The sequence below is a fragment of the Mesocricetus auratus genome, unplaced genomic scaffold (assembly GCF_017639785.1).
Source record: "Mesocricetus auratus isolate SY011 unplaced genomic scaffold, BCM_Maur_2.0 Super-Scaffold_100707, whole genome shotgun sequence".
NCBI classification, from domain to species: domain Eukaryota; kingdom Metazoa; phylum Chordata; class Mammalia; order Rodentia; family Cricetidae; genus Mesocricetus; species Mesocricetus auratus.
The window spans coordinates 13,097,681-13,118,132 of record NW_024429269.1 but is presented as its reverse complement, the minus strand read 5'-3'; the positions used below and the strand labels follow the sequence as shown (position 1 = coordinate 13,118,132).

Here is a 20,452-nt window from a genome sequence, read left to right as displayed (position 1 = left end):
CCTCCCTTCCTGATCACACCCCTTCCGTCACCCTGAGCCCGCCCCTTCCTCTAACGCGGCCCGCAGTCCCGCCCTCTTGGCCAGTTCTTCCTGTTCCCGGCAACCCCGGCCGCGGCCCGGGCTGAGCGGGGCGGTGGCTTGAGTGACCCCGGCTGCTGCGGCGCCGCGCGCCCCTCCGCCGCGCGCCCGTCACTGGTGGACAGCGAAGCTGAGCCTGCCTCCGGTCTCGGGATGCCGGGAGAGGAGGAGCGAGCCTTTCTGGCGGCCCGCGAGGAGCTGGCGAGCGCCTTGAGGCAGGATTCCGCGCAGGTGTTTCCCCTGGAGCAGCTCACGCCGCTTCTGGCCACCTCTCTGCCACCAGCCTCCCGCTACCTGCAGCTGGACGCCGGACGCCTGGTCCGCTGCAACGCCTTTGGGGAGGTGAGGCCAAGTGTGCCCGGCGCGCCACGGAGGGGGACCTAGGCTCAGAGGCCAGATGGGCTAGCTTCCTAACTCTGCTTTTCTGACTGCCCCTAGCCTCGAAACTACCTCAACACTCTGTCCACGGCCCTGAACATCCTGGAAAAATATGGTCGTAACCTCCTCAGCCCACAGCGGCCTCGGTACTGGCGCTCCGTGAAGTTTAATAACCCTGTCTTTCGCAGCACGGTGGATGCCGTGCAGGTGAAACCCTTGGGCGTTATCGGAGAAGGGGACCTATTGCTGGGGGGGCTGACCAGAAGGGGCTTGAGGGTGTGCTGAGTGGGGAACCAGCTCTGTTGCCTAGCAGGCCTGCTGTGTGGTGACCGCATTATGAATGTGTGGCAGGGGGGGCCGGGATGTGCTGCGGTTGTATGGCTACACCGAGGAGCGCCCGGATGGACTGAGTTTCCCTGAAGGGCAGGAGGAGCCAGATGGATACCAGGTTGCCATAGTCACACTAGAAGTACTGCTGCTTCGCACGGAGCTCAGCTTGCTGTTGCAGGTAAGACGACCTTCTGACCCATCCTAAGGTCTTTAAGTACTAGACTGGGAGCTCAGCCTAATTCATGGACCTTTGGACCCCTCCATGCTGATGAATTCAGTTGCTGCCGCGTTCTGGAAGCTTCTACTACAAGGAGCTTACAAGGAGAACTTTGCTCAAGGTGGGAATTCTTTTCAATGTTGTTTGCAGGACACTCATCCGAGACCGAAGGCACTGGACCAGCTGCTAAGAGACAGCGTTGAGGACAATGTAAAGGAGGCAGAAAGGGCGCTGTTAAATAAAGGGAGGGGGCTGGGTTTATGGGGTCTGTGCCACAAACGCTTGTCCGTTCTCTGCTTTCTCCCACAGATGCTGCAGCTTTCAGAGTTTCGCCCCCTTTTGAGAGAGATTGTTCCTGGCCCCCTCCCCTCTGCCCCAGGTATGGCTGGTCTTGTAGGGGAGAGAGTATTAGATTAGCCTGATGCAAATTTAGGTCCTTTATATTGTTGTATTTGTATTTTATTTCCAAAGAGTAAAGTCTACCCGCCCTCCTGCGTGGGTTCAGATGTTGCAAAGAACAGTTTTGTGACTTGCTTTAGCCCATAATAGATTTAAGTGTAGCCTGGTCTTTTCTCCTTTGATTCTGATTTTTAGTTTGGGAGTGGCGTGGGAGGGTAGTATGGTGTGTTGTATGGATATGTGCATTTGGGTGCAGGTTTCCATGGAAGCCAGAGGCTACTGATGTCCCTGGAGCTGGAGTTGTAGACAGTTCTGAGCTGCCCAACATGAGTTCTGGGAGTCAAACATGGCTCCTTTGCAAGAACAGTACTTGATCTTAACTGCTAAGCCATTTCTCCAGCTTCATACCCTGGTCTTTTTAAGGAAGTTACTCTGGGGGCTTGAAAGATGACTTAGTGGTTAAGAGCACCTGTTGCTCTTGCAAAGAACGTAGATTCAATTCTCAGAACCTACATGGTGGTTCACAGTCATTCCTAACTCCATGATCCTAGCACTCGGAGCAGAGGCAGGCAGATCTCTGTGAGTTTGAGGCCAGCTTGGTCTACATAGTGAGTTACAAGCCAGCCAGTGCTACATTTTGGGGTGGGACTGGGGTTAATAAAGATGGTATTTGTCTTTCTATGTCTGACTTGTTCTGCTCAATATGTTATCCTCCAGTTTCATCCATTTTCTTTCAAGTAACAAGATTTTCTTCTCTGAGACTAATATTCCAGTGTATGTGTGCTGATATAAACTTGCTACTTACTGAGTGTAGCCTGTTCTCTTCATTCATCTGTTGATAGGGTCATAGTGTGATTCCACGTCTTGACTGCAGTGTACGTTTATCTACTGGTGTATGAATATGGGTTTTCTTTTTGAAGTTTTACTCTTTTGATTGTGTTTTTCAGGGCCCACCCCTTGTCCCTGTTTTCTCTGTGGTTCAGCCCCAGGCACACTGCACTGTCCAGCCTGTAATCAGACCTCTTGCCCAGCTTGTGACCTTTTATTCCACGGACACCCATCTCGTGCTCATCACCTTCGCCAGACCCTGCCTGGGACCCACCAGACCCTCAGCCTAAACTCTAGGTCAGAGGCTTTCTTTTCTCAGTGAGAGTGAAATTAAGAGAACAGAAGGTTACCAGAGTGTCTATTATATACCGGGCTCTCCATTAAAGACTGTTTCATAGAGAACAGCCAGTCTAGCCCTCAAGGAACTTACAGACAAAAACACTAAGTAAGTGGCAGTCACAATAGACAGATTGCGGTGATACACAGATAGGTAGTGGATGGATACAGTCTTGTCTAAAAGGTCCCCTCATTCTGTGTTATAAACAGTCTAGCATGATAAAACTAAGGTACTATGTTAAGAGATGCTACCTGGAAGAAATTACCTATAGTCTATCATTTAAATATTGAATCACGTGGGTATAAGAGTACTCTAGACAGACCAGCAATCACAGAGGCCAGAACTACATGTCATAACCTAGACAATGTGAGATTCACAGGGGTGAGGGACTCGGGTACTGACTTCCACCTCAGCTGACCATGTCTTCTTTTGTTACAGTTTACCTGCCTCATCCCAACCACGGCCCTACTCAGCCTCCCTGGCTCTGGGAGATAGCTCTCTTTCTTCCCCTGACACTGCAAATGCTTGTCTGCCCTGGCACTGTCCTACCTGTGTCACCCCTAACGAGCCTTGGGCAGTGCTCTGTGCAGCCTGTAGTCAGCCCAGAAGCTGTAAGGTGCTGGGAAATGAGGGTGCCCAAGGAACCAGGGGCCTAGAACCTGAGCCTGCACGGGATCAGTGGGCCTGCCAGAGCTGTACCTTTGAGAATGAGGCAGCAGCTGTGCTGTGTGCCATGTGTGAGCGTCCTCGGCTGGCCCAGCCTCCCAGCTTGCTGGTAGATTCCCATGATACTGGTATTTGCCACAAGTCCCTTAAGGTAACCAGTTCCTGGCTTTCCTGACTCTTTATATTTGTGTCTGTTAACCTCAAGCTGTTCTTTCTCATATCCCCTGTCTTTGGCTTCCCAAAGTCTCTGTGTTTCTGTCATGAACCTTAGTCACACAATCAATAGGCTAATCCTCTCTACCTTTCCATCAGGGGGACATTTTGCTCTCGCCTGCCCAGTCTGAAGTGTGGTACTGTGATCACTGCACCTTTTGCAACTCAGGCTCTGACTGGGTCTGTGCTATTTGCAACCGAACCCGAAGCCTCATCCCAGTGCAGCATGCCCTTCAGCCGCAAGCCGGCTCTTTGGAAAAGGAACTTCCAAAGTCTGGCTCCCCGCAACGCCTCGGTGCTTCCCCGTCTGGTTCCCGCGGAGACCCAGAGAAGCACCGCCAAGATAAGATGCGGATGGAAAGTCGCCAGCTGGTGAGCATGATCCAGGTGAGGCTGAGGATTGGACCTGGGATGAGATGGGGTTGAGCTCTGGGAGAAAGATGCCAGCTTGTTAGTTAGCATTCTTTTGTTGTTGTTGCTGTTTGAGGTAGGATTTCTCTGTGTAACAGCCCTGACTGTCTTGAAACTGCTCTGTAGACCAGGATGACTTGGCCTCCCGAGTGCTGGGATCAAAGGCGTGCTCCACCACCACCACCTGGCTAGCATTTTTATAAGACTTGTTACTGTTACTGCCTCACCTTGAATACTTTGAAGAAGCCAGTTACCCTTCTGTGCAGTGGTCACATGATGATTAGTATGGCCCAGCTTAGCCACTGTCGACTGGGCTAAGGGTGGGTAGAGTCCCCCCCTTCTAATGTTCCTCTGCTGTTGTCTGGGTGTAACTGTTCTTTAGGAAGGGGAATCTGCAGGTGCCAGTCCAGAAGAGATCTTCTCAGCTTTACAATACTCAGGCACCGAGGTGCCCTTGCAGTGGCTGCGTTCAGAGCTGTCCTATGTCCTGGAGATGGTGGCTGAGCTAGCTGGACAGCAGGATCCAGAGCTGGGTGCCTTTTCCTGTCAAGAAGCCCGGAAAGCCTGGCTTGATCGTCATGGCAACCTTGATGAGGCTGTAGAGGAGTGTGTGCGTGCCAGGAGGAGGAAGGTACCATTATGCTGGAGGTGTGGGGGGTTGGGGGCACCAAAGCATGCTTGCTAGCTTTTCCCTCCTAACGTCTCCCTGCTTTCCATTGCAGGTGCAGGAGCTCCAGTCTCTGGGCTTCGGGCCGAAAGAAGGGTCACTACAGGCGCTGTTCCAGCATGGGGGTGATGTGGCACGGGCTCTGACTGAGTTACAGCGCCAGCGTCTAGAGCCCTTCCATCAACGCCTATGGGACAAAGGCCCTGAGCCCACTCCCTGCTGGGATGGGCTGGATAGACAGGTGCTGGGAGTAGACGAGGCACCCGGTGTCCCACGCAGAGGGTAAGAAGATTGAGGGAGAAGGTCTCAGGGGTCTGACAACCACTCTGTCTCCTCCGTGGTTCACATTGCAGAGCCTGGTCAGACGACTTTTGGCAGTCTACACACTCCCCAGTTGGGGCCGAGCAGAGCTGGCGCTGTCACTGCTGCAGGAGACACCTAGGAACTACGAGTTGTTGGACGTGGTAGAGGCTGTGAGGCACAGCCACGACCGGGCCTTTCTTCGCCGATTGCTTGCCCAGGAATGTGCTGTGTGCGGGTGGGCCCTGCCCCGCAACCGGGTAAGTTCTTCCCTGCTCTACCTGGACTTGGAAGGACTCTGCTCCTGTGGACCGCCACCTTGCCCTAGTTGGCCTTGCCTTCTGCTTCTGTCCTTACACCACTGAAGCCTTCTGATAAGAAACAGCAGGGATCTAAAAGACGTTGGGACTTTCAAACACTGTATTAGCTTTCTTTTACTACAACAAATACCTGAAATACCCAACTTACAAAGAGAAAACATTTATTTTGGCATACAGTTTTTGAGGTTTTAGTTTTTCCATCTGTTGTTTCCATTGTTTTGGGCCTTTGCTGGCATATCAGGTAAGAAAATGAGACAACAAAATCACTAAGCTCATATCTAGGAAGCCAAAAACAGAGACTAGGGTGTCCTCATCCTCGTCCAGGGCCAGAAGACCCGGCCCTACCTCAGGCACTCCTATTTTGTCAGGTGTATGGAGCACACCTTTAAGCCTAATTCTCAGGAGGCAGAGGCAAGCACATCTGTGAATTTGAGTCCATTCTGTTCTACACAGAGTTCTAAGCTAGCCAGAGCTACATAAGAGACCGTCTTTTAAAAAAAAAAAAAGAAATGAAAAGTTCTCAACTATAGCAAACATACGCTAGTATTAAAAAAAATCATATACTAAACTTCCCTACTCCTCTCGCCTCAAAATCCCTTTCCTCTCAATGCCTGATCGTCATTCCTCTACATATACAGAGGGATATTTTGAAGCAGTTCTCAAGTGCCATGGTCTATTTATAAGTATTTCAGTATGTGTCTCTATAAGGTAAATGTTATTTGAAAATACAACCACAACAGTCACACCAACAGAAAGTAGCAATAATTTTAAGATTTATTTTTACTTATTTTGTATTTGTGTATATGTCACTTGTATGTGGGTGTCCATGGGATCAAAGATTTCAGATCACTTAGATCCGGTGCTGAGAAATGAACAAAGGATCCTCTGGAAGAGCACCAAACACTCTTGCTGGCTAAGCCTTTTCTGCAGCCCACAATGGTTCTTAATCTGGGCAGGGGTCTCATGCACGCAATCGCTATGTGGTTAGAGCTAACTTTAGATGAGCTGAGCGCTAGGATTACAGGCACATGTCATCACATCCACTTTTAGGAAGCACTGGGGGTTAAACCCAGGCCTCCATGCATGCTTTGTACCCAGTATAGTAAGTCATTGATGTCACCATTTCTAGGTGATAGAAACAGGTCTTTTTTTTTTTTTTTTTTTTTTTTTTTTTTTGATTTTTTGAGACAGGGTTTGTCTGTGGCTTTGGAGGCTGTCCTGGAACTAGCTCTTGTAGACCAGGCTGGCCTCGAACTTACAGAGATCCACCTGCCTCTGCCTCCCGAGTGCTGGGATTAAAGGCGTGTGCCACCAACGCCCGGCTAGAAACAGGTCTTTATCATATTCTGAGCTCCACTTGATCTAGGTCAAAGGTGGCAGTTCTTCGGGTGAATATGGTGTCTTAGTTTGGATTCATGTGTTGTGTTTGTTTTTTTGTTTGTTATATACATAGAAAGTTGCAAAGCTAATATAGGGAATTCTGTGGACTCTACCCACCCACCCCAGTGGTGACATGTAATTATTGTATATCATCAAGACTGAAGTACACAGGCAGTATTAACTGTAGTGTGGTTCTTGTTTGTTTGCATGTGGGAGAGTGCTTTGTTTTCTGTATAGCCCAGGCTGGCCTCAGAGTTACTATACACCCAAGGATAACCTTGACCTCCTGATCCTCCTCACCTCCTGAGCACTGTGATTACAGGTGTGTACCTTTAGGCCTGGCTGATGCAGCACGGGTATTGAACCCAAGGCTTTGTATATGCTAGGAAAGCACTTTGGCAGCTGAGCTGCATCCCCAGTTCATCTGTGTCAGCTCTGCAATTTATCTCAGATGTGTGATCAAGATACAGAGTGCTGCATGTGTGGTAGCATATGCTTGTAATCCCAGCCTTCAGAGGGTTGGAAGTCAGAAGCTAACAAAGGTTAAATCACAGGAACCTGCATCCAGAAGAAACAAAGATACACAATGTTTCATGCCATAAAAGAAGCACCTTTGTGTGTCTGTAGTGGTAGTCACCTAACCATCATTTTGATCTCCTACAATCCCCTAATTTATTGTCCATCTCTGTACTGTGGTCTTTGGCTTTTAATTAAATGTAAGTGCCATTTAGAGGTATACTTGCTTTAGGGTTCACCATTGTCTGCTGCCCTCCTTCCAGCTGTCTTCAAATGTGGGTTACCTGCCTAGGCCCTCTAGGCACTTGAGCTGGCTGGCTGCCCTTGCCCATTTAAGTAGACCTGAGCTTTTCAGTGTATCTCAGGGATGACAGCAGGCTCCACTTTTCCTCTTCTTCCCTCCCACTGTAGATGCAGGCCCTGATTTCCTGTGAGTGCACCATATGTCCCGACTGCTTCCGCCAGCACTTCACCATTGCCCTGAAGGAAAAGCACATCACAGATATGGTGTGCCCAGCCTGTGGCCGCCCTGACCTTACCGATGACACACAGTTGCTTAGCTACTTCTCCACCCTTGACATCCAGGTACCACAACTGCTGTGTTAAGTGGACTAGGCTCTGAGCAAGTTTCTGCCCATCCACCACATCTGTATCTTGTCCCCAGCTCAGAGAAAGCCTAGAGCCAGATGCATATGCCCTGTTTCATAAGAAGCTGACCGAGGGTGTGCTCATGCGAGACCCGAAGTTCTTATGGTGTGCCCAGGTAAGTGGCCTTGCAAAAGGAACTGCCTGGAGGATGGGGATGGTACCGGTCAGTGGACAACCTGATGCTTTTCACTCACAGTGTTCCTTTGGCTTCATATATGAACGTGAACAACTGGAGGCGACGTGTCCCCAGTGTCACCAGACCTTCTGTGTGCGCTGCAAGCGCCAGGTGAGTCACACGCATCCCTTCACAAATGTTGACTAAGTTATTGCCAGGTTCTTATTAGATTCGGGGGATGTATTGGAAACAAAACAGCCATGCTGTTTAAGCTTAAAGGGCTTACTAGGAACCTAGGGAGATAATGCAGTCAATAAAGTGCCTGACGTAAGTATGAGGACCTGGGTGCACCCCCCAGCACCTTCAGAGATGGCTCAGCAATTAAAAGAGTCCTGGCTGGCCAGGCGTTGGTGGCGCACGCCTTTAATCCCAGCACTCGGGAGGCAGAGGCAGGTGGTTCTCTGTGAGTTCGAGGCCAGCCTGGTCTACAGAGCAAGTTCCAGGATAGGCTCCAAAACAATATAGAGGAAACCTTTCTTGAAAAACCACACACACAAAAAAGAAGTCCTGGCTGCTCTTCCAGAGGACCTGAGTTCAGTTCCTAGCACCCTCATGGAAGCTCACACCTCTCTGTAACTCCAGTTCCAGATCTCATACCCTCTTTTGGCTTTCTTAAGCACCAGGCATACAAATGAACAGATACTCACGCAGTCAGAGCACCCATACACAATAAGCAGAATGAATTAAATTTTTTGTCAGGCAGTGGCAGCACATGCCTTTAATCCCAGCACTCAGGAGGCAGAAACAGAGGGATCTCTGTGAGTTTGAGGCCAGCCTGATCTACAGAACTAGTTCCAGGACAGCCAAGGCTGTTATATAGTCAAACCTTGTCTTGAAAAACAAAAGATTTGAAACCTGGGTTAGAGCCGGTGAGTTGGCTTAGTGAGTTAAGCTATTGCTACCAGTCCGGACATCCGGAGTTCTAGCCCCAGGACCCATGCAGTTGAAGGAGAAAACTGACTTCTACTAGCTTTCCTCTGACCCCACAAACACTAAATCATTAATTAGTTCTTAAAAGAAAAATGTAAGGCAGAGTCTGGTGGTAGACCCTTGTAATGCCTGCACTGGTGGGCGCGGGGGTGACCCAGGACACACTGTTGACAGGTAGATCTCTGGGCCACTGGCAGTCACCGTATCCTGTTTGAGTTCCTAGCCAGTAAGACCCCCTGTCTCAAAGAGGAGCGATGCGGGGCCTTATCCCCAGCCTCGGCATGTGCACACATGCACAGAGAACAGAAGGCAGAGAGAAGGAAGTAAGGAAGGGAAGAGATTGGGTATGATTACACACGGGCCAGAGTTCTGTCGAGATGAGTTGAACCTAAGCTGAGAAGAGCAGCCCACCTTCCCTGAAGATGAAGAAGTCAGACAAGCTCTTCCTTTTCCTTTATTTTTGGTTTTCTGAGACAAGACTGGCCTAAATTTGCTGCAGTCCTGGCTAAGCCTCGGGAGTGCTGAGACCACAGATGTGTGCCACCACACCCAGCCATTCCCACTCAGAATTGTTCAAGCACAGGCCTAGAAGTTAAGAAGCCAGCCATGCAGAAAGTATTTGGGGCAAGAACAATAATCCAGGGGCTGGAGAGATGGCTCAGTGGTTAAGAAGACCAGGGTTCAATTCCCAGCACCCACATGGCAACTCCAACTGTCTGTAACTCCAGTTCCAGGGGATTTGACACCATCACACCATTGCACATAACATAAAGTTAAATAAATGATTTAAAAAGAAAAGAACAACAATCCATAGAAAGGCCAAAATCAGAAAGGAAAAAGAGGCCAGGCGGTGGTGGCGCACGCCTTTAATCCCAGCACTCTGGAGGCAGAGGCAGGTGGATCTCTGTGAGTTCAAGGCCAGGCTGGACCGACAGCCTCCAAAACAATACAGAGAAACCCTGTCTTGTAAAACCAAAAAAAAAAAAAAAGGAAAAAGAAGAGTGGGAGCCCTGAGCAGTAGTGAGATTGGCAGTGGGTGGGTGGAGCCAGCTGCCAGCAGAGGGCAGCCCTTGAAGCCAAGTAATACAGATGTGTGGCTTCCATTTGGGACCAAGCACAAAGTGACACTATCATTAAATGAAAATTATTGGAAGCCTGTGTCCCTACCACACCTCACTGCTAGCACGCTGCTGGCCCTCAGAAGCTCCTGACGTCTGCTTCACAGTGAGGAATGGGGCGGAGGAAGCCGAGTGCAGTGACCAAGCGAGTATTTAAAGCAGGGCTCGACCTTACCTGGAGCGAGGTGGTAGCAGCAGCAACAAAGAAGTGGGGTTTGGATGGACGAATGTGTAGAGACTGGGGAAATGAAGACCAGTGGCCCTTCAATCCTAGGAACTGGAGGATGGTAGATAGCAGTAGTGTAAGTTGGGACCACTGGGTGTGAGTAGTCGGACCAACAGGACAGACTAGGAGTGGGGTAGAGCTTCCATGCACAGCCTGCTTTCCTTCTGGCAGTGGGAGGAGCAGCACAGAGGACGGAGCTGTGAGGACTTCCAGAACTGGAAACGCACCAATGACCCAGAATACCAGGCTCAAGGCCTGGCCATGTATCTTCAGGAAAACGGCATTGGTAAGGCTACTCCATTTAGCTTGTCTGCCGATAGTCTTACCAGCAGAGGCTTCCTTCTTGAGGGCCTGGCTTACAGGGCTGCCCTCACCCTGAGCTGCTGTCCCTTACAGACTGCCCCAAGTGCAAGTTCTCGTATGCACTGGCCCGAGGGGGCTGCATGCATTTCCACTGCACCCAGTGTCGTCACCAGTTTTGCAGTGGCTGCTACAATACCTTTTACGCCAAGAACGTGAGTTCAGGGAGTGTGGGACGGAGAGGAGAGCGGCAGCTGTGTTGGGTTTGAGGGGCAGGAACCGGGGGAAAGGAAATGGTCAGCAGGATAGAAAGCCTCTCTCTCTGTCCTCTTCCCCCTTTGTGTGCTTCCCCCTTAATGTCACCATCTCCTCTCCTATACCCCACCTTGTCCAGGGGTTCTTGAGAGTCCAGGACCCCAACAGTTTCCAACTTCCTTTTCCTATTCGGGTTTTACCAGAAATGTCCAGACCCTAATTGCAGGGTGAAAAAGTCCCTGCATGGCCACCACCCTCGAGACTGCCTCTTCTACCTACGGGATTGGACTGCTGTTCGGCTCCAGAAACTGTTGCAGGTCAGAGGTGGCCAGCCTGGCTGGGTGTGTAGATTACTAGAAGGAGACGGTATAGGATGAGCAAGAATGGAAAAGACTGAATGCTAGGAAATGGGGCAGTAGCTGATCAAGGAAAGTAATGCCCATATGTCTCTACTTCTCCCTAGGACAATAATGTCATGTTTAATACGGAGCCTCCAGCCGGGACCCGGGCAGTCCCTGGAGGTAAGTGTCACAAACCTCTCATGTGGAGATGGAATGCTGGGCTCACATTGTGGTGGGTAAAGAGGGACGCTTGGATCTGGGGTCACTTGTGTGCCCTTTGGCAAGGTAGTTAACTTCTCCATGTCTTGTTTCTTCCTGTGTGGGAAGTGAAGGTAATATCTACCCAGTGGCTAAGCTGTGTTATAAAGTATCATTAAAGCACATAGCCCTTATTAGTCTCTTCTCATGCTCTCTAATGGTTAGGATTTGCTAATTAACTGAGTAATTAATGATACCTGCTAGCTGTTTTAGGCTACTGTTTTAGGTTCTATTTGGGGAATAAACGATGTTGAGGAAGGTTCTGACCTACCCTACTCACCTTCTAGGCAGAGTAAGACCTCCAGAGAGCTGGGCTGTGGGGGCGTACGCATTTAATCCCAACATTCAGCAGGCAGAGGCAGGTGGATCTTTGTGAGTTCAAGGCCAGCCTGGTGTACAGAGTTTCAGGACAACCAGGACTACACAGAGAAACCCTGTCTGGAAAGACAAACAAGACCTCCAGAGAATAAGTTGGCTGTGTAGGAGCTAAATAACAACCAGGAGAGCAGTGTTAAGAGGATTGGACAGGCCAGCTAAAGCTGCATAGTGAGACCGAGACCCTGCCCCCACCCCCAGAAAAGAGCATGTGATTGCCAGTCATAAATCACTTTGGTGAGAAGTGGGGCGCCTGGCCTCTACCCGTTCCTAAGTCACCGTGCCTCTGAGCCTTTCTCCAAAGTGTGACACGACCACTACTGACAAGCAGGGCTTCCTGGGCTCAGAGGCTCCCTCCCAACATGTACCCCTTCCTTTCTTCCTCTTAGGTGGCTGCCGAGTGATGGAACAGAAAGAGGTTCCCAGTGGGTTCAGGGATGAAGCTTGTGGCAAGGAAACTCCACCTGGCTATGCCGGCCTCTGTCAGTGAGTGCCTGCCAGAGCATGGAGCATGGCATTGGGAGGAGGGCTAGGTTGCCCAGGTAGTAAGATGGGGTTTCTGGGGCCAGTTGATCCTTCAGAGAGTAGGAGGGAGGGAGGGAGAGGACCCACTGGTCAAGGGTGTGGATGGGTAGCAGCAGGCAGTGTAGACATACTGGTTGACACTGCCTGCAAGTAGCCTTGTTCATGTAAGACTCTCAATGTGTCCGGGACAGCCAAGGCTGTGACACACAAACCTCATCTCAAAAAACAAAAACAAACAAAATCCTACTGTGGTCTGTTGAGACAGCTGTGTGTGGGTAAAGTTGCTTAGTGCCAACCATGGGGACCAAAGTTCTACCCCTCAAACCCACATGGCGAAAGGAGAAAACCAACTCACAAGTTGTCCTCTGACCTGCATGTTCCCTGTGACATGAGTATGGGTATGGGTTCATACAACATAACACACAGTTTAAAAAAAGGAAAAATCCCAATGCCCAACGAAGAGTTAAGCCTACGCAGGTGATATTAAGCAGAAGAGTAAATGTCCTGCCCCTCATTTCCCCAGGGCACACTACAAAGAGTATCTCGTGAGCCTCATCAATGCCCATTCGTTGGACCCAGCAACGCTGTACGAAGTGGAGGAGCTGGAGACGGCCACTGTCCGCTACCTACATGTACATCCCCAGCCAATGGATGGAGAGGATCTTCCTGCCTATCAGGCCCGATTGTTACAGGTAATGCTGCCGACCCAGCTTTACTCTGTCCTTGTCTTCCAGAATCATCTGTCGCAGCCCATTTCTCCACTCCAGGTTTTCAGTGTCGTCACCTCTCTTTGCAGAAGCTGACAGAAGAGGTACCCTTGGGACAGAGTATCGCCCGCAGGAGGAAGTAGCTGAGGGCAAGGGTCCTGATGAGGCTTCACCACCCTGCCCTCAGCAACAGCTCCGGCACCAATAAAGAGGCATCTTATGGCCTAGGCTTCTTGGTGGTCCTTCTTCCTGGCCTCACCATCTTGGGGCCTTAGGGAAAGGGAGGGATAGGCGAACAGAATCTTGTTGAAAGGGCCCTCCCTCTGCAGCCTGCCACCCAACCACTCCTCCTGGCCAGTGAGAAATGAAATGCCGTTGGATGGATGGACAAGAGAGACTCCACGTCTAACCACCTGGTGTGGGCTTCTCTGCTTCCTTTTTTCACCCCACCTAACCCAGCCGCTGTGTGAAACACCTCAAATATAACAAGCAGACACTTGGGGAGCACAAATGAGCCTCCAGGTCAAATCCAGAGACTGGCCTTCCTGAGAGGCCCCAGGGAGTCATCGTGGGAGGAAGGAGGGGACTGACCAAAGCCACCAGGCCCAGGGGCCTGCTCTGTTGCTGACACCTCAGACTCTGCTTCCCCCTGGTGGTGCCTGCTGGCCCTGCAGCTCAGACCACGTGATTTCTAGGAAACCACCTCCCCGGAGGAGAACTGAAACTTAGGGTGGGGACTGTAGAAAGGGGAGGAGAGAGCAGAAGCCTAGCCTAGCACAAGCTGAGCCTGTGATATCCTCGGTCGCTCAGGTAAGAGCAGCTCTGGAGGGAAATCAGCTGGAAGGGATTGAGACGAGGATGGCAAGGGCTCCCAGGCCCTGTGCCGGAGGGAGAGTCGGACCAGAAGGCTTGTGAACCAGGAAACGAGTGGCCTGGTGAGGCTGATCCTAGAGCTGTAGACAGGACGGGAGTTAGGCCATTTGCTCAGCCTCGGTTGACCTTTGTTTTCTTGCCTCTGGCCCTGCCTACTGCTTAACCCCTCCCTTTCCCCCAGATATCTGTCCCACCTACCCCTCTAGCATAGGAGAAGGGATGGGGGCAAAGGGGTAAGTAGATTGGGGGGATGCCTTAAAAACTGTTGCTTCTGGATGCTTGGGATCTACAGTGTGTCACTACTCGGACCAGGTCATTAAGGGAATCCTCCCAAATAATAACATTTCAAAAACACCTCAACATTAAGACCAACGTTTTCTACCAGGTGTGCTAACTTGGAATATCAAAAAGAAATAGTTTCTACCTCAGCATGTTTTGAGAGAGAAAAGAACTGGGAAGGGCTGTTGCAGGCAGCTGGCCCCAGTGACCAAAGGTTAGCCATTACTCCCAAATTGTTGATTCTTCCTGGGCATGATGGCATACACCTTTGACCCCAGCACTTCAAAGGCAGGTGGATCTCTGTGTTTAGGTCCAGCTTGGTCTGTATAGTTAGTCCCAGGCCAGCCAGAATGACTTGGTGAGAGCCTGTCTCAAGTCATACAAGTAGTTGTGTGTGTCCTGCTTTTCTTCCTAGGATGGCCTCCGGCAAAGCACGCTGCACCCGGAAGCTGCGGAGCTGGATAATACAACAAGTGGAGAGCGGGCAGTTCCCAGGGGTGTGCTGGGATGACACAGCCAAGACGATGTTCCGGATTCCCTGGAAGCATGCAGGCAAGCAAGACTTCCGGAAGGATCAGGATGCTGCCATATTCAAGGTGAGAGGGCCTGAAGCCACCATCCCCCCAAAGGATGCTGTCTGCACTGATGTGTTTATAGCCTAGTGCTTTTGTCTGTCTGGGTTTGGATAAAGGGAATACTACTAGAAAGCAGAATCAGCTGTATCATTTACAGAGCTACAGTAAATTACTGAGGGTTTCATCTGGCAAGAACAGAGTACAAACCCCACGCGGGCCCATCTAGACTCAAGGCCACGTACCTGTGCAGTCAGCCATTTGGAGGGACATGTGGAGTGTGTAATACTTTGTCTGTCTTCACTTAATGTCTTACCAGGCTTGGGCACTGTTTAAGAAAAAGCACAAGGATGAGGACATAGGAGCCCCTGCTGTCTGGAAGACTCGCCTGCGCTGTGCCCTCAACAAAAGTCCTGAATTTGAAGAGGTTCCTGAGAGAGGCCGTATGGATGTTGCTGAACCCTACAAAGTATATCGGATACTGCCACCAGGAACCCTCCCTGGTGAGTGGTCCCTGCCCAGCCGCCCATAGAATGAGCGGCTTGACATAGAGGAGGAGGATAAGCCTTCTGCAGTCTGGCAGGCCTTCCTGGGCTCCCCAGTCCTGCCCCGCTGTTTGTCGCTTTGGCTCCTCCCCACCATCTTTCTCTGCAACATCTCCACAGCCCAACCAAGAAGCCAGAAGTCACCGTCCAAGCGATCCAGCAGTGCCATGTCACCGGAGAGGGAAGAGAGCGACAAGGTAAGGAAGGCACCAAGAGCTTGACACCCAGATCTCCCTGTCTGCAAGACTCTGGACAGAGTGAGTGCTGGGGAGGGGATGATCAAAGGAAGAGGCATGCCAGTGACAGATGTGTCTGTAGGAGAGCGGGAAGACCAGCGGGGTTACAAGCCTCTCAGACTGTGCCAGCAGTGGCGGCAGCAGCAGCGGCTACAGCAGCAGCAGCAGCCCCGAGCCGGAGGAAGGTACAGTTTCTCCTGCCTTTGTGCCTCTGTTGCACCTTGTGTTCCGGGCCCTTTGGTCCCACTCTGAGTGACCAGTGCCTTTGCCTCCCCTCCAGGTGCTAGCACAAGCGAAGCCTGCATCCCAGAGGACCCGGTGTTCATGGAGAACCCACTGCCTCTCAACTCAGGTGCCTGGCCGCTCTGGCCCTTCCCCGCTCCCTTCCTCAGGTCTGCTTCCCCTGACCTTGCCGCATTGTCTGCTCAGCTAGGGCTCACCACAGACTGGGCCCACTTTAGCCCAGAGACAACACTTGTGTACTGTATCCATGTGGCTGCTTCTCCCTTCCCCAGGAGTAAAAAACACCTTCCATGCTCTTCCTTGAACAGCCGCACTATGACATTTATTTCTTTTTCTTTTTTCTTTTTTGTTATTGTGTTTACATTTTGTTTTTTGAGACAGAGTTTCTCTTGTATCCCTGGCTGTCCTGGAACTCTATGTGTAGACCAGGCTGGCCTCTCAAACTCAAAGATCCACCTGCTTCTGCCTCCCAAGTGCTGGGAGTAATGGTGTGTGGCAACACCGCCACCTAGTGAGATGTTTCTTTTTCTTTCTTTCTTTCTTTTTTTAAGATTTATTTATCATGTATACAGCGTTCTGTCTGCATGTATCCATGCAGGTCAGAAGAGGGCACCAGATCTCATTACGGATGGTTGTGAGCCACCATGTGGTTGCTGGGAAATGAACTCAGGACCCGTGGAAGAACAGTCAGTGGTCTTAACCTCTGAGCCATCTCTCCAGCCCCCAGTTTATTTCTTTATTGTCCAGAAAAATCCAGTCTCTGAGACCTCCTCATAAACTGCACAGCCATGAGCCTTCAGCTCTGACAGGCGTGGCCCCGGAACACAGGGACTTTTGCCAACCCTGTGCACACATGAAGGAGGAGGCACCTTTCCCTTTTTCTTTTCTTATCTTTTTTTTTTTTTCCTCAAGACAGGGTTTCTCTGTGGCTTTGGAGGCTGTCCTGGAACTAACTCTTGTAGACCAGGCTGGTTTCAAAGTCAGAGAGATCTGCCTGCCTCTGCCTCCCGAGCGCTGGGATTAAAGGTGTGTACCACCACCGCCTGGCCCTCCTTGCTTTTTTTAAAAGACAGTCTCATATTGCCCAGTCTGACCTCAGACTCACTTTGTAGCTCAAGATGATCTGGATCCCTGATCCTCCTGAGTGCCGGGCTTACAGATGTGTGCCGGGCTTACAGATGTGTGCCACCAGCCCGGGGTTTACTGCAGTGCTGGCGGTTTGTGCATGCTAGGCAGCCATTATTTCAGCTGAGCCAAAGATGCCTTCTCTAACTCAGAAGGAGCTGCCTCAGCCCAGCAACCTTGCCTTTCCCAGTGCTTGCTTGGATTCCTGCCCTGGGTTCAGTTTTCCCACACACAAAATGGGGACACTGGATCACTTGTTTTTTCTAAAACTTTGTGTCTATCGAGAGCACCGTGAGAAAACGGCCTCTTACTAGCCTTCAAGCTCCTCCTACACTAGTACAGATAGGCTTTTCTGTTCCCAGACTACTCGCTGCTGCTCACCTTCATCTACAGTGGGCGTGTGGTGGGCGAGACCAAGGTGCAGAGCCTAGACTGTCGCCTCGTGGCTGAGCCCTCGGTCTTGGAGAGCAGCATGCTACAGGTGGTGTTTCCTAAGCCTGATCCACTGGAGCCTATCCAGCACCTGCTGAGTCAGCTCGAGAGAGGCATCCTGGTGGCCAGCAACTCCAGAGGCCTCTTTGTTCAGCGCCTTTGTCCCATCCCCGTCTCCTGGAATGCACCTGAGGCCCCGCCTGGGCCCGGTCCACATCTGCTGCCCAGCAATAAGTGTGTGGAGCTCTTCAGTACCTCCTGCTTCTCTAGAGGTAAGGGCTTCCTAGCTGGGCACCTCGGCACCTACCCCTGTGTCATTGTCCCCTGGGCCTGACCTGAGTTCCCCGCTACCCTGGGTTGTCACTGCAGCCTGGGCATGGCACCCGCCCTTGTGTGACGCCCGTTACGTGTGGCCATAGCTTCAGCTCTGGCAGCATTTCCCTAGCCAAGGTCATGGTAGACGAGGTTCAGCTGGGGTTCAGCACAGGGGTGACACATCTGGGGAGCACTGTACAAACGAGTTACCACAGATTTAAGCCTGTGACCGTCTCCACACACACTGGAACACACAACTCCGTTTGTGGAAGGGTCAAGACATCTTACACTCTTGCCACACACACCCCCATCTCTGCCATGCTGCAGGGATCTCCTAAGACGGTCCTTCTGTCCACCCTGGAAATTCTAGTTGAGCCTCTGAATGGGAACATAGACAGGAGCAGAGTGAGGATCTTGGGGGATAGAGTGTAGGTGTCCCAGGGTTCGTGGTGCCTAGTGTTAGGTATAAGCAAACAACAAAGGGTTGGTAGCCAGGGCTGCTGCTTCTGAGGACCCCAAGGCACCCTTCCTACTGCATTCGGAGACAGCTTAGTTCCTAGCATCTCTAAGTCACAGCTCTGCTAGCCTTGGCGTCCTTGTCACCCCGTTCCCAACTGTATCTGCATCTGGCTTCCCAGACAACTCCACTTTACTCATGGCCCTCTATGTTGTTAGTTTCTGTTTTTGAACCAAGTCCTTACATCGCTCCTGGTGGCCTGGAACTCCCTGAGTACACCAGGCTACTTCAAATTCATGGCAACTCTGCTGCCCCAGCCTGAGTGCTGGGGTTATAGGCGTACACCACCATGCCTGGCCAGACTGCCATGCCTGCCCTCCCTCTTCTCTCTTCCAACCCTTTGTCCTTTTTCTTTCAGACTTGGCCCAGTACTTCCAGGGCCAGGGCCCCCCACCCAAGTTCCAGGCAACATTGCATTTCTGGGAGGAGAGGCCTGACTCTAACCATACCCAGGAGAATCTTATCACAGTGCAGGTGAGCTCCATTCCAAGACCAGATCGATGTTGATTGGTTGCAGAAGAACTGTTCCTAAGGGGAAAGAGCTATGGGATATGACTGTCCCTGATGCTTATGAGGCCTGTTCCTCATTTTTTCTGGTACAGATGGAGCAGGCCTTTGCCCGGGATTTACTGGAGAAGATTCCAGAGGAGCAGAAAGCCGCTTGGTTCCTGGTACAGAACCCAGAACACCCATCTGCCACTTTACCACTCTGAAATAGACTTGTTCTCCACACCATTGGTCTGCCTGCTTTGTGTTAAATGTCGCTGTGGGTTATACAACATGGCTGGAAGGGCAGGGTCTTTTTATCCTTAAAATAACTATTTTGAGAGCCTCTTGGTAAATATTTGTAATCTCAGCACTTGGGAGACAGACTGAATGACTTTTATTTACTTTTTGTAGATACACCCTCTTTCATCTCTAAGGAATTGGAAAGATCCAAGTGGTGTGATATCAGAAGGAATTTTGCTCTCTTTCCAACCCCTAACTCTAAATCCAAGCACTTTATGTTTCCTTCCTAGAATTCAAAATAAAATTTAACTGGGTGGGGTAGGGCACACCTGTAACCTTGGCACCTGTGGGGAAGAGGCAGGAAGAGTGAATTCAAGGCCAACCTTGGTGACATTATGACCCTGTCTCCAACAAATAAATAAAAGCTTTTTAAAAGATAGATGGGTATGTGATATGTTGGGAGGAGGTACCAGGGGTTACAGGGGAATTGTAAAGATACAGAAGTGGTATCTAGTAGCTGGGTTCTCTTCCTGATGACACCTCCAGGTTCTTTTGCTTTCCTCTGCCAGAAGGACTAGCTGGAATGCCATCTGGCTTCAAGACTAATCTCAAACACATGGTCATTCTCCTGCCGCAGCCTCGTAAGTGCTGGGGTTACAGACATAGACCATCCATGACCCTTCTATTTTGTTTTTCAGACTTGACATAGTACTTCCAAGGCCAGGGGCCCCCATCCAAGGTTCAGACAACCAAACTGGGGAAAGGATTGGGAGTCAGTCTCTTAAGAGCAAATGGCACTGTAGCCACTGGTGGTTCAAATGAGAATAGCCTCTGTGTTCTCATACATTGGAAACCCCCCCCCCAAGGCAGGGTTTCTTTGTGTAGCCTAGGCTGTCCTGGAACTCTTTGTAGATCAGGCTTTTGAGGCTAGCCTCTGCCTCCTAAGTGCTGGGATTAAAGGCGTGTGCCACAGCCGCCACCACCGCCTGGCACACATATATTGAATAATTGGTCCTCAGTGGAACTGTTTGGGAATGGTTAGGAGGTGTGAACTTGTTGGGCAAGTTGTGTCACTGGCAGTGGGCTTTGAGGTTTCAAAAGACTCATGCTGGGTGGTGGTGGCGCACCTTTAATCCTAGCACTCCGGAGGCAGAGGCAGGTGGATCTCTGTGAGTTTGAGGCCAGCCGGGTCTACAGAAGGTTCCAGGACAGCCAGGGCTGTTACACAGAGAAACCCTGTCTCAAAACACCAAACCACAGAGAGAGAGAGAGAGAGAGAGAGAGAGAGAGAGAGAGAGAGAGAGAGAGAGAGAGAGAGAGAGGGAGAGGGAGAGGGAGAGGGAGAGGGAGAGGGAGAGAGAGACAGAGAGAGAGAGAGAGAGAGAGAGAGGGGAGAGAGAGACAGAGAGAGAGGGGGGGGAGACAGAGAGAGAGAGAGACAGAGAGAGAGAGGGGGGAGACAGAGAGAGAGAGAGACAGAGAGAGAGAGAGAGCGCGCGCCATGGTCTAGCACCGTGTTCACTGAAACTTGAGTGCTTGCAATCAGCTGACACTCTTTTGACTCTGTCATTTTGTCACTAAATGGGGATGCTTTTCCTTCACTCTCGTCACTTCCAACACTTGGTTTGACCGTCATCTGACTGCCGGCACCTTCAGCATCCCCATTCCTGCACGTAACATCGGGTTAC

General features: G+C 50.9%; 2 protein-coding genes across 3 annotated transcripts; both read left to right on the top strand.

The window, feature by feature from the left end:
- The first annotated feature begins 92 nt into the window (after positions 1-92).
- On the top strand, positions 93-13,125 carry Rnf31 (ring finger protein 31). The gene is made up of 21 exons (XM_040740718.1): positions 93-420; positions 517-663; positions 809-964; positions 1,154-1,213; positions 1,313-1,382; positions 2,350-2,527; positions 3,006-3,384; positions 3,546-3,833; positions 4,240-4,488; positions 4,580-4,765; positions 4,878-5,084; positions 7,452-7,625; positions 7,705-7,803; positions 7,885-7,974; positions 10,309-10,423; positions 10,534-10,652; positions 10,896-11,009; positions 11,156-11,213; positions 12,056-12,152; positions 12,715-12,883; positions 12,988-13,125. Exons 1-21 carry the CDS (start codon positions 232-234, stop codon positions 13,039-13,041), a joined length of 3,198 nt encoding a protein of 1,065 aa, XP_040596652.1. The 5' UTR covers positions 93-231; the 3' UTR covers positions 13,042-13,125.
- A 132-nt stretch (positions 13,126-13,257) lies between these two features.
- On the top strand, positions 13,258-19,203 carry Irf9 (interferon regulatory factor 9). 2 transcript variants are annotated; one of them, XM_013124894.3, is made up of 9 exons: positions 13,258-13,708; positions 14,466-14,646; positions 14,942-15,125; positions 15,288-15,364; positions 15,486-15,588; positions 15,684-15,755; positions 17,134-17,475; positions 18,394-18,509; positions 18,638-19,203. In XM_013124894.3, exons 2-9 carry the CDS (start codon positions 14,467-14,469, stop codon positions 18,746-18,748), a joined length of 1,185 nt encoding a protein of 394 aa, XP_012980348.1. In that variant the 5' UTR covers positions 13,258-13,708; position 14,466; the 3' UTR covers positions 18,749-19,203. The 2 variants fall into 2 exon arrangements, with proteins under 2 accessions (XP_012980348.1, XP_012980349.1); XM_013124895.3 differs by having other exon boundaries at positions 13,698-13,833.
- Positions 19,204-20,452: the final 1,249 nt, after the last annotated feature.